Here is a 17828-nt window from a genome sequence, read left to right on the forward strand (position 1 = left end):
AAACCCTCCACAAATTCAGATTATAACCTTAATTTTCCCCTTCAAAGTAAACACATCCACACATATCTAATTTCTTTCTTTTCTAGCATAAAGATAAAATACATCCAACTCTATAAATCTCTCAGTTTAGACTCTAAACACAGCCCAATCCACTACTCTTTCAACTGAAAAAAAAAAAAGAATGTTTGGAAGATGATAGAGCTAAATAATAGACAAGAAGAGAAAGTAGAACATCAAAACTATATTTTAATATGCCAGCATCACATCAAATACAATCTGACTTGGAACTCGACTTAGTCTAATAGGATCATCTAGCCTCATAATCAAATCAAATCTTCTCTCGGTTTTATCGTGAGACTAAGCTAGGGTGTTACAATTATCGTGTTCCGATAGATGCACCTCATCAACTTAATTGTGGTCTACAAGATGGTTTTTGCTTTAACTTAGGGCTCTTAGAAGAATTTGACCAATATTGGACTAGCATGCATTATATTATCTATGTAATTAATTATGCATGTATTATATCATATACCTAAACTTGTATTCCTAATCAGATAAGAACAAAGTGATATGTTTGCCTCGTTCTACCCGTAACTTTGCAGTCTTAGCCATTGAAGACGACTGCTTGCACATTGCTCACGTCAAACAGCGTATATATGGCATCATCAGCTTCCAACCATATGTATTCTGTGGACCTGCAGGTGTTTCACTGCCGGTGAAACTCCCTCTGAAGCAACGACGGGTTCGCCGGCGGCCCATGCATGCAGCTCCTGCATGTCACCGTTAGCGAAGAGGAAGAGTAATGAAGGAGGCTCGTCGATCTCGAATGCATCGCTGGCCCATGCATGCAAAGAGCGCATGGAGATAGATGTCTTCTGGCCCATGCAGAACTCGGAGCTACCGGTGCATCCCTTTCTACAAAACGTAGCGAGAAGTATGTGTTGCCAGCTATCTAGCTTTGAAGTTACGAGTACTTCTGGATCACGATCGACATGAAAGGTCTACAGAGGTCATGCAGATCTTCTTCTAGAGATGAACAATCCCATGATCAACAAGCCATGACATAACACACACAAACACACAGAGAGAGAGAGAGAGAGAGAGAGAGAGAGAGAGAGAGAGAGAGAGAGAGGTATGCACATGGATGGAGAGGATCATGTTCCTTCCTGTATATGTATCATATGTTTCTCCATAGTTAAAATAAAAATACATAATCTAATCCCTTATCCCCATAAATTGATCATAAAGAGACAACCTTATAAGGTTCCTATCCAACAAGTAATGGAATCTAATTTTTATCTATTTGAGTTGCCAATCACATTCCTAGCTTTGTTTTCAGAGTAAGCAAAACACCCAACTCATAAGTAAACCCACATACATCCTTTCTTAGTTTTCACACTTTTTAGGGCATTTCAATATATCCTTCTCTTGAAGAATCCATATTTTCCCTTAATATTATTTCAGGAAGAAACCTAACAGATGCAATATCAACTTATACTATGATCACCACAGTAAGAAAGAATATGTTTAAACACATGAGACTATAATAAAATATTTTGCAGCCATGGCTGAGTCCTTTGCTTGCTTGATTGGAAAGCCAATGATTACATGTGAGACCCACCACCATGTTGATGCTTGAACTATGTCTTTAATACACCCATCCACCATATGACAAACCTTACATAAACCTTTGTTACTCTCTAGGGAATGTTGTTGCTTTCCCATTGCATTCTAATCCAAAAGGCCACCAATATAAAATGTTGGATTTGTTGTGTGTGGAGTGCAACATCAGAATCCAAATCATTGTTCATTGGACTTATGTACTTTTCATCTCCTTCCTTCAATCTCTAGTCAACCCAAAAGCTAAAAAATCACCAACACTTTTGAAGACAAGGCTGAGCTATGATTAAAGATTTGAGGATCAATAAATCAAGTCTCATCTTGTCTAAATTAAACATAAAAAAATATATTCGTTCAATTCAAATTTTGTGTTCAATTCGAATCAGTCAGTCTAATCAAATATGATGATCTGATAACTTAAGATTTTGAATAAGTGATCAATAATAAAAATAATCCCTATCTAGACATCCTAATAGTAAAATAATGGGAGCTGGCAGCAAGCAGCAACATCCTGGCTCTACAGCTGAAGGTGCACCCAGGTGAGTCCAAATTAGAGAGATTTGGAGCATCTTTGCTAGTGTCTATAACTCATTCTTGAAGCCTCTTAGAACATAAATATTGTTAATTTTTTAATGCAATTTTACTGTTGTCATCTCCCTGTAATTTTGACTGATCCTTTTTTTTTTTTGTGGAAAGGATGATCAATGGTGATGATATATCAAAATTATTTATGAAAGATTGAGGGTTTGCTTGCTAAAGGTTTAAAGTTCTGAAACTTATCTGATAATTATATATATATATATATATATATATATATATTAATTAAGTTAGTCAGATTGGTAAAGACTTTGATGATTGATTGATGATGGTTAATTTTCTCAAGCACATATGCTATCATCATCTCTATGTAGATGACTTTTATTAATTACATTAAAAAATAATTTTTATTAAATTATAAACAACCTTAATGGCATTTATAAAAAAAATATGATATAATGCAGGTTTGACAAAATTTGTATTAAATAAAAAAAACTTATTATAGGAATATATAAAATAAGTCCAATATAACACCACATTCATTGTTACTAAAACATCGTGATGGTAGATTATAAAGAATTTCTAATACAACTATTATGAATGTAATCTTTTTAGGACTTTTCTTCTTTTTAAACATTTGGCACACAGTCTTTTAGAAAGCATACATGATTTCAGAGAATTTGTCCAATCATTGCATGACATGATGTGACATTTGCTTAGAATTGAAGAACTATGCAATCAACATTTTTTTCATTTGATTATTATCATGTTGGTTGTTTTAAGTTCAATAAATGGAAGAATATTATAAACACAAAAAAGAATGAACTCATTTAAATATATGATTTATAGAACACAAAAGAACATAGTATGTCAGCTGATGTGATTTATAGGACTATAATCACAAAAAGAACACAAAATCTCATTGCAGTATAATAGAGAATTGTGATATGATGGATGTGTAGAGAGAGATTTATGAGGAAGAGAGTCATAGAGAAGGAACAATGTTCCCAAAAACTCAAATCTATTTCATTCCATGGGTTCCATATTCATAATGTAGCAAAACACCAAAAAAGAAGAAGAAAAAGTTACACTATTCAGAAAAGAAAATTAAAGAAAGCAATAGTAGAAAGAAAGGGAAAAAAAGGAAGCTTTTTTTTTTTGAACAGAGAGGCTCCGCGGAAGGTCAGTCTCAGATCACGACTCCGCGGCCTCCGCTGGGGCCTCCGGCCGCCGATCCGACGGCTTGGCCTGCTGCGCCGCCCCGGTCCCATTGGCGCTGGGCCGCGCCACCTCCAGCCTCCCGTCGATGCAGGAGGCGCACTTCTGCTCGAACCACCCTTCCAGGTCGTAGTGCCCGTACCCCATTATGGTCCGGCCGGAGCACAGCCGCCCCACGATCCCAGCGATCACGCCCAGGACGGCGATCACCGCCAGAACGGCGATCACCGGCCCCACGGACTCGCCATGAGCTCGGTACGACGTCGCGTACACCGGGGGCGGCGGGGGCAACTGCTGCTGCTGGAACGGGAGCGACATCCGACGGTGAAAGAGCGCTAAAATGCCGATATTTAACGGCCACTAGATCGAGAACGCAGGAAGATCAGATCTTTGGAGCCCAACCCCTCCAAAAGATTGGATTTTTGATCGAAAAAAAGCCGACAAGATCGGTTTCTTGGCAGATTGTCGACACGAACAAGGCCCGGAAAGGCGAAAAAAAGATCCAGCTCTAAGCAGAAACACAAGGGAAAAAAGAGGGAAACAAGAGGTCTGGATCTTGAGGAAGATTCAAAGGAATTTATAGGCAAAAAGGGAGAACCTCTCCTTCGAAGCTCCGCCGAGCTCCAAAGAAGGACGCAACCCGCTCCAAGGTTCCTCAAATCATTTCCCAAGGTTTCTGATGGCGATCTAGGTGCTCCCTTAGGTTCCCAAGAGGCAGAGGATGGGGAAAGGAGAGGTTTTCTGGCAGAAAGGTGGGGCTTCTGCAACTTTGTCTGCCAGAGAAGGGAGGGCTTGGCCGGAATGCAGTACCTCGTTGGGGCTCGATCCCAGATAGCCTGGATGGATAACACGTGTCGTATCCAACGGGTGATTTGGGATTGTAGTGGTACCTCGACTTGGTGGGGTTTATTATATCGTAGTTAAATGTCGTAATGGCCGCGTCCCTTCTTTACACCGCTTTTACTACCTAACATATATATCTATCCATTTGCCCCCCTTCAAAATTAAATGCTATATATATCTATATATTCCTTTAAATATTCAAATCTTTCATCTGTCATTCCGACCGATAAACTCAGCTACTAATTAAATATTATTTTTTATTTTTAATATATTTTTATTAATTATTTGATCCATCATATTTTTAATATTTTTTAAAATAATATTAATGTCGATTTAAATTCTAGTCTCATTGTACCGACGATCAGATAGTAAAAGATAGTTAGGTGGCCTATTCGGAGAGAGAGAGAGAGAGAGAGAGAGAGATGAATGCTTGTTTGATCAATGCATCAAGGTAGGCATATGTAACTATGTTGGTGGCCACTAAGGGAGCAAACCTACATTGTAGTGCATTGGACACCCACCTTAGAGAGAACCTAACCTACACTTGCATTGTGTACATGTGATGTGTTCGATTAGCTTCTTTGGCTATTATGCACGAATTAATATGGGGAATAAAAAGAAGAAATTTGGAAATCAAAGTACCTGACTTGTACCAAATGCTTGAAAGTATGGCTGGAGTGTGCAATTGATGATGATTCAGCAATTTAGCATGATATATTATTTATTTAGATCCCTCATTCCATGCTAGATTGATCTCTCTGGACATGAAGTTATCTAATAAACAGATAAAAGATAAGGGAAGATAAATGGGAAGTGAATGTGAACTTAATACAAATTCGATGATGGATAGAGAGACAATTAATCCTAAGACTCCATGCTCCAATGCATCCATGACAATGAAGCACTGTAGGAAGATTTCAGTCTGGTTGAAAGAGTCTGTCTTGATCCTATGGAAATGAGGCCATATTCATTGTAGAGTCTGTGTTAATCCATCAAACAATAGTTTATGCTGTATGATTAACCTTCAGGATTATCTCACAATACCATAAACAAGATTCAGAAGAGAGATAAGCATTAGAAAACCTTCTGACATGCCATGTCATTGTAAAATAGAAGATCACCTGTATCAGCATATATCATGTGATAAATAATTTTATGAAAAATTCAACATGTGATGGCTGGAACATTCTCCACTAGAAATAAAAGAATGCAGGATGCATACCGACTGCATACGACTGCCCTTTATACATGATAACTTGGCATTGATGTAGCATGGTCTACTACCATGTGTACTGGTTGCTAAACTATGTTTCTCTTTGGTAATCACAAGTTATATCACGATTTCAAATGTATCACATACTTCACATTGTATAAAAAGTGCATTGAGATTGAACATAGCCTGCATACAGAAACTAGGTGTTGCTTTGCATCCTCTGTTCAGATGATCCATGTGCACCTCACCCAACCGGCTTTTGAGGAAGTTCAGATTTAACTGTGAACAAGTCACAAAATATGAGATGGAATCCGAATTGCAGAAAGTTCAAGATGTCAACAAAATGAATTTGGTTTCTTTTCAGTGAAATGCAGATGACTCTCATTCAACAATCAAAATAATTGATTGCCTAGAATCATCATTATTGCTATCAAATCTTCATACAAGTTGGACAATGATGCCAGGACCAGTAGGCAAGCAAACCTTATCGATTCCAGCATCAAACCGAAGATTGCAATTAGTACAGCATATGATATGATGATTCTCTCGCAGTTCTCCTCTTTTGCAGATTGGGCACCATACTTTGTTGTTTTCAGCATTCTAGCATGGAGATCAGCAATAACAACACCCCGTATATCAACAAAAAGGTGGTGAAATTTTAAAAAGATTGGAGCTACGAGAACCAGTTAGTTCGAAGGAAATGTGACTTTCTTAAAGAAACAAAAAACAATCAAGCATAGAAGAGGTAAATACAGAGGGCAAAAACGTTCAATTTGTCACACTTGTTTGGAGGAGGTTGAACAACTATCTCATTTAACAATTGCTACTTGCAGATACGACTAACGAGCAACGGGGCTTGGAACTTAAGGATATTGTATATAGCACCAATACTCACGACTGTGATCAACCCTTTGGTTCTCACTGAATCTAAGCAAAGGAAACTAATGGGTCTGGAAGATCTAGCCAAAGTAAGTCACAGCTCTGTTCATTAGTTTTCATGTTTGATCCTCATTGCACCTCTCAATCCATCTTAACCCTAAACGAAAGCAGGATTTAAGTACCACTGGATGTAGTAGAATGACTGTCCCCCACCATTGGCTCCATTCAATGGAGTCAAAGCTGTGATTGCCCAACTGTAAGCATGCAGATTGTAAAAGGATAAGCAATTTCTATAAAGCATAAATTGCAATGACAAAAAGCTGCCCCTGTGGTAATATCATGACCACTCTAGACTAGTTTTATTTCAGTAACATGAATAAATTAAATAACTCTCATGGGACATATTAATTAATTTGCAAACAAATAATTTTTTTATGATGTAAACATGTGATAATGCATGTGCATATACGTGATGAGTGTAGAGAAGTTGCATACTTGCAGCATATTCCTATTCTAACTAACATACGATGTGCAGATGAGCTTATCTCGAGAACAAATTTCATTTTCTGTATCACATTTAAGACTTTTCAAATATTGATATTTACCTGGTTGTCATTAAGATTCATGTTTTCCAAAACTGCTTGAGCTAAGTATTCATCTTCCTTTTCGAAAAATTCAAGCTCTGCAACAGGTTCAACCGGCCGATTATTAATAAATGAGGTATCATAAAATAACAAAAATCTCTATAAAAAATTACAGCAGAAATTACAGTATGATGCCTAAAACAAATTATATAAAAGGCACTGGTTTGCTTGGCATGTACATCACTCTAATGGTAATCCTCATCCCAAACCATGTAAAGATGTTCTCTTGATGAACCTTTAACCATGACGTCATACGATAGTTGGACTGGTACTTATTGGTCCAGCCAAAGACCAATACCAGACCATATAACTTAGCAGTACAAGTCAATATATCAGATCAATATTGATACCTTACTGGCTTAAAGAGTTGTCATAACCAATATCGGATCAAAATATTTCAAACCTTGGCTAAAACTACAAAAGCCAACAAGCTGATAAATCTAGGCAATCATATCCCAAAACTAAAGGATAAGACATCCAAATACTCATTATCTATGTATGCCAGCTAATCAGAATAAAGTTAAACCATAAGAAAGTTTAAACTAACATAAAAAATAGACAAAACACATTTTCTCAAGTTAAATCACTTCATAGATTTTGATAATTCATTTCCATGAAAACTTACTCAAACAATACTGTAACCACTTGCCTGGGACATGCCAAATAGAACCTTACTATAAGCAGTTGCCTAGAACATGTCAAATAGGACTTAACTGTAAGCACTTGCCTAGGACATGTACAGAGCTACGAACCAGAAGCCCACATTGCAAAAAATTCAGAAAGAGAAAGACAAGCTTAAGTGACATAACTAGAAAAAAGATGGAGCTCTCGAAGCTGTTTTGTCTTCCAATAAGTAAATCACATAGGTTATCAAGAATTTTATTATCAGTCTCATCAAGAATGTCAACTTAATATCAGTCTTCTATGATCACGGCATAAAACAAAAGGATTTCCACACTGATACGTTTGAATCCACAATAAAGTCATCAGTCATCACCATCATATATGACCAGCAACAATATATTCTTTTATGTCCCTGCAATGAAATCCATGCAAACAAGTTTTCCTATGTAACCGTCAGCAGCAATTTATCTTAAACTATTGAAATGTAAATGTCTTCATTCCAGGCACAACTTGGAAGCAGATCATTACCTCTCCTAATTAACTCCTCTCTCAGGTCCTCGTATAGAAGTCTTTGCATCTCCAACATCAGCTCTTCACTTGCAGTTTCAGTTGAGTTTTCCAAATGCAGGCCATCAAATTCCCATATTACATCATTGTTCTTGGAAACAATGTTTCTCTGATTTTCAACTAAAGATGGCTGCATTCTCTGCAGCTCATCAGAAACTATTTCCCTCAATGTTGACTCCACAATGTCCTGCTAACATAAACGGAAGAAATTTAGGCAACCAGAGAAACTAGATGAACAAAACAACAAACACAAATAAATAGATAAAGCATCCAAAATAAAAAAAAAACAAACTATAGTTGAAGCTTACCAGGAATGTACAACATGTAAGATTGCAATTTCAGAGTCACAAGATAATATAATCAGAATCTCCAGAACATTTTTACACTTTAAAGATTGTGAAGAACTTCCAAATTTGTCCTAGAGAACGTAATCAAAGCCACCATCAGTGATGAAGCTAGGCAAGGTGTCATATGCAACAATTGATGCTTATATTTTGCAAGTGAGGTTGACATCAGATGACTAAAAGACTCGATCAGAAAGTAAATCGCAATTCTAATTAGTTTGTCAAATAAGAGATTTCTAGTTGAATAGCTCACTGCACCAATCCCTATAAGTGAAAAATCCAGTAACCCAATTGCCTAGCTGGTAATCCAGTTTTAGCTAAAGTACTGACGATACGAAGATCCCCTGTTGGTAGATAACAAGCGACCAACCCATCAAGAAGATGGTTACAAACAAGGTTTTAAAAACCAATATTAGAAAACCTCGATGCAATTTTATCAGACCTAAGTTTGCCCCTGAAATCATGGTGTTAGGACTGTGCTCCCTTTAGCGCTCCAGTCTTTCTGACCATCATTTCACTTCATCAACCTTTTACTGCAGCCTAACTTGTTAATAAGATAAAATTTGTGTGGTGTGCTAAGAAAACTATATCATGATGATCGAACTACTATCAATTTATTAATATGGTAAACACAGACCTCTGTCTCTTGAGATTGCTGCCTGTTCGACCTGATCTTCCATAGTAATTGGTTTCTCTCCTCTTTGATTCTTTCCAAGCAACACTGTCTAAGCTGCATAAAAGAAAACAATATTATGAGAAAAATGAGAACAAGCAAACCCTATAAGTTGAAATAACAAACTCATTTACTCGTTATACACCATAAAAAAAAAAGAATTTCAAAAATAAAGTACCAAAATGTCAGGATTTCAACCAAAAGCTGGAACAATTTAAAATGTGAGCGGGAAAACTTTGATACAAGCAGCAGTAAATAATGCTAATGGAGAACCTGAATCTAAGATGAATAGAAAACAGGGAAACCATACAGAGCTATTTATTTAAGAAAATAAAATTGAAACTGTTGTTGTTTTGAACTTTTAGTCATAACTAACTTGTAAAGAATTGTGTAGTAAAATATAGCAGTTGTGTAAATAAAAACTATGTAGCATACAAAGAAAATTAAAGCAACTGAATTTGTTCAAGATATCTCTTGTTGATGATAAAATGAAAATCCAAGCATCTGACTGTATTGAAAATACCTCTCAGTGATGACTATTCATTACATATTAACATTGTGTGTCAAAACATTTTGTTCAATCAGTTTTAGCATGTCACCAGCTGGTGTCTAGATACATGTAAATCTAAGGCACATCAAATACACATCCAGAATTAAGGTTGAAATTAGAAAGATTAATAATCACTATTAATCGCTTGATGGTGAAAATTCAGTCCCTAGCTTCATTCCAAATGACCAAAGGCTGATTAACAAGGCCTAATAACATTAAGAATTGCAAAATGAGAACGAAAGAGGAAGAAATTATCAGCTATATAATTACTTTGACATGTGCAATGGAATTTGATTGAAAAACATGGAACATCAACAGCAGAAAGAAAAATGCCAGTGTCTTATGCATCAGGCTGTAGGAGCCCCAGGAGCAACAGAAGAGTCACTTCAGGCTAGACAATCAGCTCTAGCTGAAGAACATAGCAAGTTGAGTGCAACACCAATGCTATGTGGATGTGAACTTTGAGAGGAGCATAGAAGTTAGAAGGTTCACGCTCAGCATCATATGATTAATGCATAACAAGAGCTGGGTCTTTCAACAGTAGGAATTACAACGATAAAACCACTTGCAGGCTTCATTCTCAGAAGGAGAACATGAGGAGAAATATATCACACACATGGTTTTCCTTCATGGAATATGCTAGACTTGCTTGTCCTTACCGGCATGCAAAGACCAAAGCATAGATTGTCATGACTCCATTAGCACAACACTAAACAATAATGCAACAGTTCAAATAGGATTGTCGAGCCATTAAGTCTTCGGAATGGGTCATACAACTAATAGGATCAATGTAAGCAAACTTAACCCTGTCCATGGTTACCTGGGTAGCAATGAGCAACCTTACGAAGGGCCAAGGCTCGCCCTTTTTGCATTAGCTCTTGAGTAACGGATAAAAATGTTGCTGGGGAGGAGAAAGGAAAGACGTCTACTCAAGGTAAGAGTGCTTAAAGAAACAATGAGATCAAACATCAAAATAAGTTGCAGCGCCACATGTAGTAATGCGTGCCGCCGTCCACCCACAAATTCCCTATCCATCATGTCAATAGGCCATCTCTCGGAACAAACAGTAGCCAAAAACAGATCTTTTGTACCAAAACAACATCGCCAGGTTGAATCTAACACCAATAAAAAGTAAGAAAATGATTAACTTCCCAATGTCCAGCGTTTTCACAAGCCAAGGAACCCTAAAGCTTAAGCGAAAAAAGACAACCCGGAGCAAAACAGACAAGGAGACCTGGATCAACACTCGGGGGTAGGGCACAAACGATCCGTACCTTCTCTTTCAAATCGGGATGACGGGATTTGAGGGGCGCTCTTCTTTGCCGATCCCCATCCATCGGATCAAGCTTCTTCCGCTGTTTGCAATTGCCAAATCGATCACAATCTCGAGCACAAACACCAAAGCGAGAGGAAGGAAACACCGCCCTTTCCCGCGCCGAAATCAACCCCAACTCGCAGGAGGAGGAGAGGAGTCGCGAAACCGACACTTCTAAAATAGGAACTCCGAACGGTGACTTTACCGGTCTCTACCTCTTTTCTTGTTTTATTCCGACCCCTTGGGAAATAGGAACTCAGATCGGTGAGCTTACCGTTCTCTACTTCTTGTTTTATTTTTTCTTTTTCTAAAATAGAATGAGTTAAGTTAAGAAATATATTGGGATATAAAGAGATAAATAACACATATAATTATTATCAGATTAATATGGATGATGATGATGTTATTTATATCCATTAGTTTGGACTTAAAAAGGCATTGAGATCCCCTTTACTTATGATAGGATAAGTGTTCTTAGATTGTTCACTCCATTTGTGATCATTATCATATGTGCTTCTCAAATCACACAGCAGATATTTATTTATGTTCAAAGGCACATTCCTTTGTAAAAAGCATATATTTATGCTAACTCGAGTCAAGCTTTAATGAGTGAGTAAATAACAAATCATCCAGATGATAAAAGACATCACTGAACCAATAGAATCAAAACCACAAACAGATGCATTTGCAATCTTCACATATGGAACAACTGCTACCAAAATTGAACTCATCATACATATAGAAATTCCACTAGAAAGGGGTACAAAAGCATACAACAAATCTTTTCCTTGCATAGGCAATTGAATAATCTGTACATACTCTTTGAAGTGTTGCGTTAAATATTCTTGAGCGTTTCACGGAGTTCATCTCCGACACTAGCTTGTGATCTCACTTGATTCCGGAAATAAGAGCAAAAAGTTAATTAATGGCTAAAATGTAGCAACATAAACTATATTCTGTCTCTGCTAACTTATCTTTTCAAAATCACACAATATATGAATAGTTTTCCAAGAGAGAGCTGTTTACGATCGTGATGCATCAACCTGCTAGTTCCTTTTGTGAAGCACAAGCAGGCGAATTTTTCCTGGCAGCAGAGGAATTACTGAAACATTGCGACGAACGAACGAATAACAGTGCAACTAGCCAGTAGATATCTCGCTCATGGATGGAAGACTAGATAGCCAGGGAAGAAGCTTCTCATGGACCAAATCCGGTCTATCATCATGCGGACAGTGACCAACTCCCGGTAAAACATGCAGTTCTATGTTTGGCAAATTTGATGGCAAAGAAGAGAAGTATTTTCCTACAGGCCCATCAATAGGAGTAAATGGATCTCGATCACCCCATAGAACCAAAACAGGAATAGAAATCTTTGGCATCAAGGACACGGGATTTGGCCCTGGAGGGCCAGTGACAATGGAAACAAATGCATCAAGAGCCCCTTTATCATCTGCTGGTCCCTTGATAATCTGCATATCCAAAAAAATATTACTATAGCAATAAGTTTCAACTCTGAAGTTCAACAAGCTGAATAAACTTTTCCCGAGCAGGCAGGCAAGAAGTATTATGGATCGAAGGAACTAAAGGCTCAAAATGCAGTTTAATGCTTAGAAAAGAATTTGAATTACGAAAATATAGAATAAAACATATTATCTACTATTTTATTCTACCTCAATTAAATCTTCATCAACAGCATCCTTGTTTCCATAAACTGAAAGTAAGATATTCTTGAGATTCTCCCTGCTTTGTTCAACAAGTATTTAAAATAACTTATATCTTTAAACAGAAATAAGAATGCCAAACTGATATTTACCAATAAAATGTACCTTTGTTTAACACGCTCAAAAAGAGCTGATGCTATCACCCTTTGGCTCAGTAAAAAGTCAAACAACCAAAGCAAGGGCAAAAGAAGTTTGATCCTCCAATCATCGACAACCGCCTTGTTGTTCATGCCACCAGCACAGTTTAGCAGCACAAGCCCTCGGACAAGATCTCCATTAGATTCTAGTTTACAAATTAAAGCACTACCATTCGACATCAGATGTGTTCTAAAGCCTATTGCATTGAAGAAACATGAAGCAGAAGTACAAACTTTTAAGAATAAGGATGATCGAAAAGGCCAATCTAAAAGCAAGATTAACCTGAAGCAGCGATAACACATGCAAGGCTTCCAACTGAGTTTCCAACAAGCACCGTAGGCTTCTTTATGACTTCATCCAAGAAATCCAGAATCAACTGTTCAAGCAAAACATGTAGGTTATTCAGAGCAGGTTACCAAAATCAAAATGTTAGATTATTGGAAGTAGAAAGAAAAGCACTGATATACCTGAGCCCAGCCCTCCATTGTGTAAGCAAAACCTGGCGGCTTGTCTGATGCACCAAATCCCAGCAAGTCAAGAGCATAAACTGTGTAGCACTCAGATAATACTCCAATATTCCTAAATTCCAACGGAAGCAACTTCAAGCAATCCCTTATTGCAACACTTTTCACTAAGACACTACTGATTAGGTAACACCACAGGCCATTAAATTAGAAGTTTGGAATTGATTGAGATAGTAAATTGAGGGATAATACAGTGTTTAAAATTGAGCAATTTTAGAATCTCTTATCAGCAAAAGCAAACTCTCGAGTAGGGCTTGATTGTCCTTGACAGTATAATTTACTGGCAGCTAAATCTATGTTGCGTCTTACCAGTGTGTTCTTCACATTTTCCATTCTAGTGTACGAACAAATTGATCACTAATTAATAGATAAACCAACTTTCTGTAAAGCATAGGAGGAAAATTTTCATCATCTAAGTAACATTTCATACATTCTAATGTATTTAAGTGCTTCAGCTGCAAAAAGGATAAGGATGGGGCCAAATCTGCAGCAAGAAACCACAGACGCGTACAAGAAGATGCGTGATTGACGAAGGGCAGTATATCAAACAAAATCTTTTTTTTTTCGCCTCTGACCTGCGCCAGTGGCCGACGGAGGCACCGAAGCCATGAACAAGAAGGAGAGGCGGACCCTTCCCTTTGACAAGGTAATTGACGTCGAAATCCTTCCACTTCCATACGGTGCAGCAGTCGCGTATCTCCTTCAGGTCCCCGCTTGTGTCCGCGTGCGTCAAGGCGAGGCCTCTTCCGCTGCCTGACGCAATCCTGAGGCCGCGGACACGCTTCCAGTGGCCAGCGGATGAAGGAACGCGGGAAGGAGAACGGCAGGCGGTGGTGAAGGGTAGGAGAGGAGCGGTGGCAGACGGTGGAGAGTAGGAAGAGGGTGTTCGAAGCAGAACAAGAGCCATTGCCAGTGCTCTCTCTCTCTCTCTCTTTCTCTCTCTCAAACACACACACACACACCACTACATACCACAGCCAAGACTGGTGGCCTCCATTGAGGTCCAATATGGGCTGGGCCGGTAAAGAAATGAGCTGTATCTGTGACGGCTAGTAGTTACTAAGTATACGATTCAGGGAGTTATAGTGTAAAGTTGGGACAATTTAAGTCTAGCTTAGGCTTAATTTGACTGAGGCACATTAAATTGCTGTTAGGCCAAACGGATCAATATTTTTTGGACTAATTACATGTTACCCTATATAATTAGTTATATTTAGTATTTCAGTCTTTATATTTTTAAAAATTATATTAACATTCTTATGTTTATGAAAGTGAACATTTAATCTCGTTTTCTCCTGCAATCATCTCTGTTGACGAAAATATTTCACATGCTATCATATGAAGAAAATATATTAAAATAAGATTAAAAAAAGTAAAGTTATAGTACTATTTTCATTGTCCAAAAAAATAAAAACAAAATAAGAGAGAAGAGTTTTGTTGGTAAAGGAAGTGAGGTAATACTATTTAATTGATCTATCTTTTCTCTCTATGTTTTTGAAAATTTTGTTGGAAAGTGAAATATTTGATAGAAAGGATTTTTCTCTTGTGATCTTCCACATCCATTGACTGCCATAGGATTATTGGTTTCTGCTTTCACATAAGTTACAGAAGTAAAAAATTAATATCGGTGAGAATAGCATTATAAAATTATTTTTTAACTCTATTTTAGTGTTATTTTCTATATGATAGCACGTATGGTATCTTCGTTAGCAAAGTTAATGATGTGAGAAGAAATATGGTTAAATATTTTCGTATAGGAATTTAATGTGCCTTTTGAAAGTGCAAGGATGGACATACGTAGCTAACTATAAGAGATAATCTATCATTAACCTATATTTCTTAATTTTCACTTAATTTTTCCTCTTAATTTAGATTTCATTTGATTAGATTGGGTGGGAGGGGTCCAATTCAATGATAGTTGCGGCTAGTTTAGTTCAAGAAAACCAGAGTAATCATCAATTGGGCCAATTAATGTCATCTTATAAATCTAATGTAGGAATAGCATATATATATATATATATATATATATATATATATATATATATATATATGTATATATATGTATATATGTATATATATATATATATGTATATGTATATATATGTATATGTATATATATGTATATGTATATATATGTATATGTATATATATATATATGTATATGTATATATATATGTATATATATATATATATATGTATATATATATATGTATATATATATATGTATATATGTATATATATATATATATGTATATATATGTATGTATATATGTATATATCTGATAGAGCATATCTTGGTCTCGGATGAATCACCATCGACGTCACACGCCACCAATGTCAGAATTTGACACCATACGCCACTAGAACTCCAAGGTGCACGCCACGTCGGGTTTCGTACCAATGCACTATGTGACATGACTACCCTTAGAGCTCGGGTCGGTATCGTCTGACGTCGCTCAGGTACCCCTGAAGACGCCAACTCGTCAGAGAAATCGTATCTCCCAACAAAAGTCAGCAGAGACACTGAACCGAGGCGCAACCAATACTCGCATGATGGTATAAAAACCCTTGGCCGGGGGGAGAGGGAAAAAAAAAGGAGAAAAAAAGGGGAGAAAAAAGTGAACACTCAACTAACTTACTCGTCGAAGGGGCCAAAGTCGAGGAGCACCCGACGAGGGCCATTTTTGCAAGGAGGCAGTCACCCCCGAACGACGAGCGTCCCAGCTCGAAAATCACCATCCAACCCACGGAAAAGAGCAACCATTCGGCCCAGATCCCTGCCAACACCCTTTTCCGAAGGCGCGGCCACGTCACGACGACAAACCGCTAACCACCACGGAGACGGAGGGACGCAACCCATCACAAAGGGCGTCCACACCGACAGACCGTGGAGTGCTGACCAGTATCCTCTACGAAGGGCCCAGTCGCCCCTGCCGGTCCGACTCTCGCCCGAAACACACCAAAACGGCCACCTTATCATCCTACTCACCTCGCCAAAGGATCCCGACATCGGCCCGCGGACCTAACCGTGCTGACTAATCAGCCACGATACTTTTGTTCGCTAACAATATCCAAAATTTTCTCCACTCAGATTGAACTCAACAAGATTTTATATTATATGATCAGTAGTTCAATGCTCCAATGAAGTGCATTACTTAAACATGTTGTCCTTGAAGAGTAATTCAAGCTGTAGATGTGAATCATGGTGAATGAATAAAGCCACTGGATATGTTTTTACGTGCAACAGATACGAATCTCTTCCACAATAAACTCTCTACAGGTTGCATTCTTGAGATAGATTCTTTGCGGCTTCCTCAGTAAGATGGCATTAGAATTTATTAAACATAAATCTCCATGGGCTCCTCAGCAATGCATAGGTTAATCGCTTGTTTAAACTAAATGAGTGTCATTCTAATTCAAACAGGGAAGAAAATGATCAGACTAGTCTGTGCAGATGTTCCCAAGGAGAAGAGAACCATATTCCATAGTTGATGTGAAATACTCTATAATTTCCCAGCCCAAATGGAGAACAGCTTGGAGCCAATAAGGACATGGAGTTCAACTCTTAAAGATTTTTCTTTGGTTGGATCAGATCATGCTAATAGTGATTCACTGGATTCCCCGAAAAGATCTCTACTTTTAATTTTTGTATTTTTGTTTTCTCCCACACATGTTCTTGTAGTTCTTTACTGCCGCAGAAGAATCAGGGAGAAACATGTCTGCAGCAGTGCAATTGATGTCCTATGAACGGCTGCCTTCTCTTTTGGAGCTGTGGCCTCTGCACACGAGAGTTTGGTGCCTTGGGAGTTAAGCAATCCCCCGGTTGGATGCAAGAGCTGAGGAGCTCCAATGGCAGCTTGGGTCCCTCCACCCACACCTCAGCTAAAAGGAGTTGAATCTCCTTTAACACAACAGTGATAAGTGATATGCTCCTGTGCTGCATAATCTATGACCACGAATGGAACCTCCTGCAGTGGTTGGGCATTTGGTTCTCTGTCCTCGGAGCAATTCCTATATGTCACTTTTTCCAGCTTTTGTCCACCTATGAACACTTGTCCAATTACGAGGGATGATTTCTTTTCAACCCAACATCTGACAGAGTCAACAGATTCTCTTAGCAGAACCAGAATGCATTCCATTCTGCAAGAAAAAGAAACTTTCATGGGGAATCAAATGTAGCTGTCTGTAATTTATAGTCCTAAGGAATGGCACTTGATCTTCTTACATTTTTATATTGGGACGAGGAATAGAGATCTCAAAGTTTCACCATGGTATTGTGATAGCCTCGTAGGCTTGTAGTTGAGAAGTTGAGTGGCATCAGACTCGTACTACTAATATTCTTTCCTTGTCTCCTCCTGCTTGAAGGAGAAGACTTCGAGAGACTATCAAGGAAAGGCAGCTAACAAAAGAGGAGCTTA

The 17828-nt window shown here is 37.9% G+C and overlaps 3 protein-coding genes across 7 annotated transcripts; all 3 read right to left on the minus strand.

The window, feature by feature from the left end:
• Positions 1 to 3161: 3161 nt before the first annotated feature.
• On the minus strand, positions 3162 to 4299 carry LOC103971862 (uncharacterized). The gene has a single exon (XM_009386001.3). It carries the CDS (start codon positions 3691 to 3693, stop codon positions 3352 to 3354), a length of 342 nt encoding a protein of 113 aa, XP_009384276.2. The 5' UTR covers positions 3694 to 4299; the 3' UTR covers positions 3162 to 3351.
• A 1043-nt stretch (positions 4300 to 5342) lies between these two features.
• On the minus strand, positions 5343 to 11209 carry LOC135597532 (uncharacterized). 4 transcript variants are annotated; one of them, XM_065090577.1, is made up of 9 exons: positions 10987 to 11202; positions 10533 to 10827; positions 9127 to 9219; positions 8454 to 8563; positions 8107 to 8332; positions 6916 to 6992; positions 6493 to 6564; positions 5915 to 6031; positions 5343 to 5710 (listed from the first exon to the last, which is right to left on the minus strand). In XM_065090577.1, the coding sequence occupies exons 5-9, from the start codon at positions 8279 to 8281 to the stop codon at positions 5549 to 5551; spliced, it is 603 nt and encodes a 200-aa protein (XP_064946649.1). In that variant the 5' UTR covers positions 8282 to 8332; positions 8454 to 8563; positions 9127 to 9219; positions 10533 to 10827; positions 10987 to 11202; the 3' UTR covers positions 5343 to 5548. The 4 variants fall into 4 exon arrangements, with proteins under 4 accessions (XP_064946649.1, XP_064946648.1, XP_064946651.1 ...); XM_065090576.1 differs by lacking the exon at positions 8454 to 8563 and having other exon boundaries at positions 10987 to 11197; XM_065090579.1 differs by lacking the exon at positions 10533 to 10827 and having other exon boundaries at positions 10987 to 11008.
• Positions 11210 to 11740: 531 nt separating this feature from the next.
• Positions 11741 to 14371, minus strand: LOC135597533 (pheophytinase, chloroplastic-like). 2 transcript variants are annotated; one of them, XM_065090580.1, is made up of 6 exons: positions 13986 to 14371; positions 13354 to 13465; positions 13169 to 13262; positions 12854 to 13082; positions 12698 to 12767; positions 11741 to 12496 (listed from the first exon to the last, which is right to left on the minus strand). In XM_065090580.1, the coding sequence occupies exons 1-6, from the start codon at positions 14315 to 14317 to the stop codon at positions 12167 to 12169; spliced, it is 1167 nt and encodes a 388-aa protein (XP_064946652.1). In that variant the 5' UTR covers positions 14318 to 14371; the 3' UTR covers positions 11741 to 12166. The 2 variants fall into 2 exon arrangements, with proteins under 2 accessions (XP_064946652.1, XP_064946653.1); XM_065090581.1 differs by having other exon boundaries at positions 12854 to 13031; positions 13986 to 14369.
• Between the last annotated feature and the right edge of the window lie 3457 nt (positions 14372 to 17828).

The sequence above is a fragment of the Musa acuminata genome, chromosome BXJ1-11 (genome assembly GCF_036884655.1).
Source record: "Musa acuminata AAA Group cultivar baxijiao chromosome BXJ1-11, Cavendish_Baxijiao_AAA, whole genome shotgun sequence".
NCBI classification, from domain to species: domain Eukaryota; kingdom Viridiplantae; phylum Streptophyta; class Magnoliopsida; order Zingiberales; family Musaceae; genus Musa; species Musa acuminata.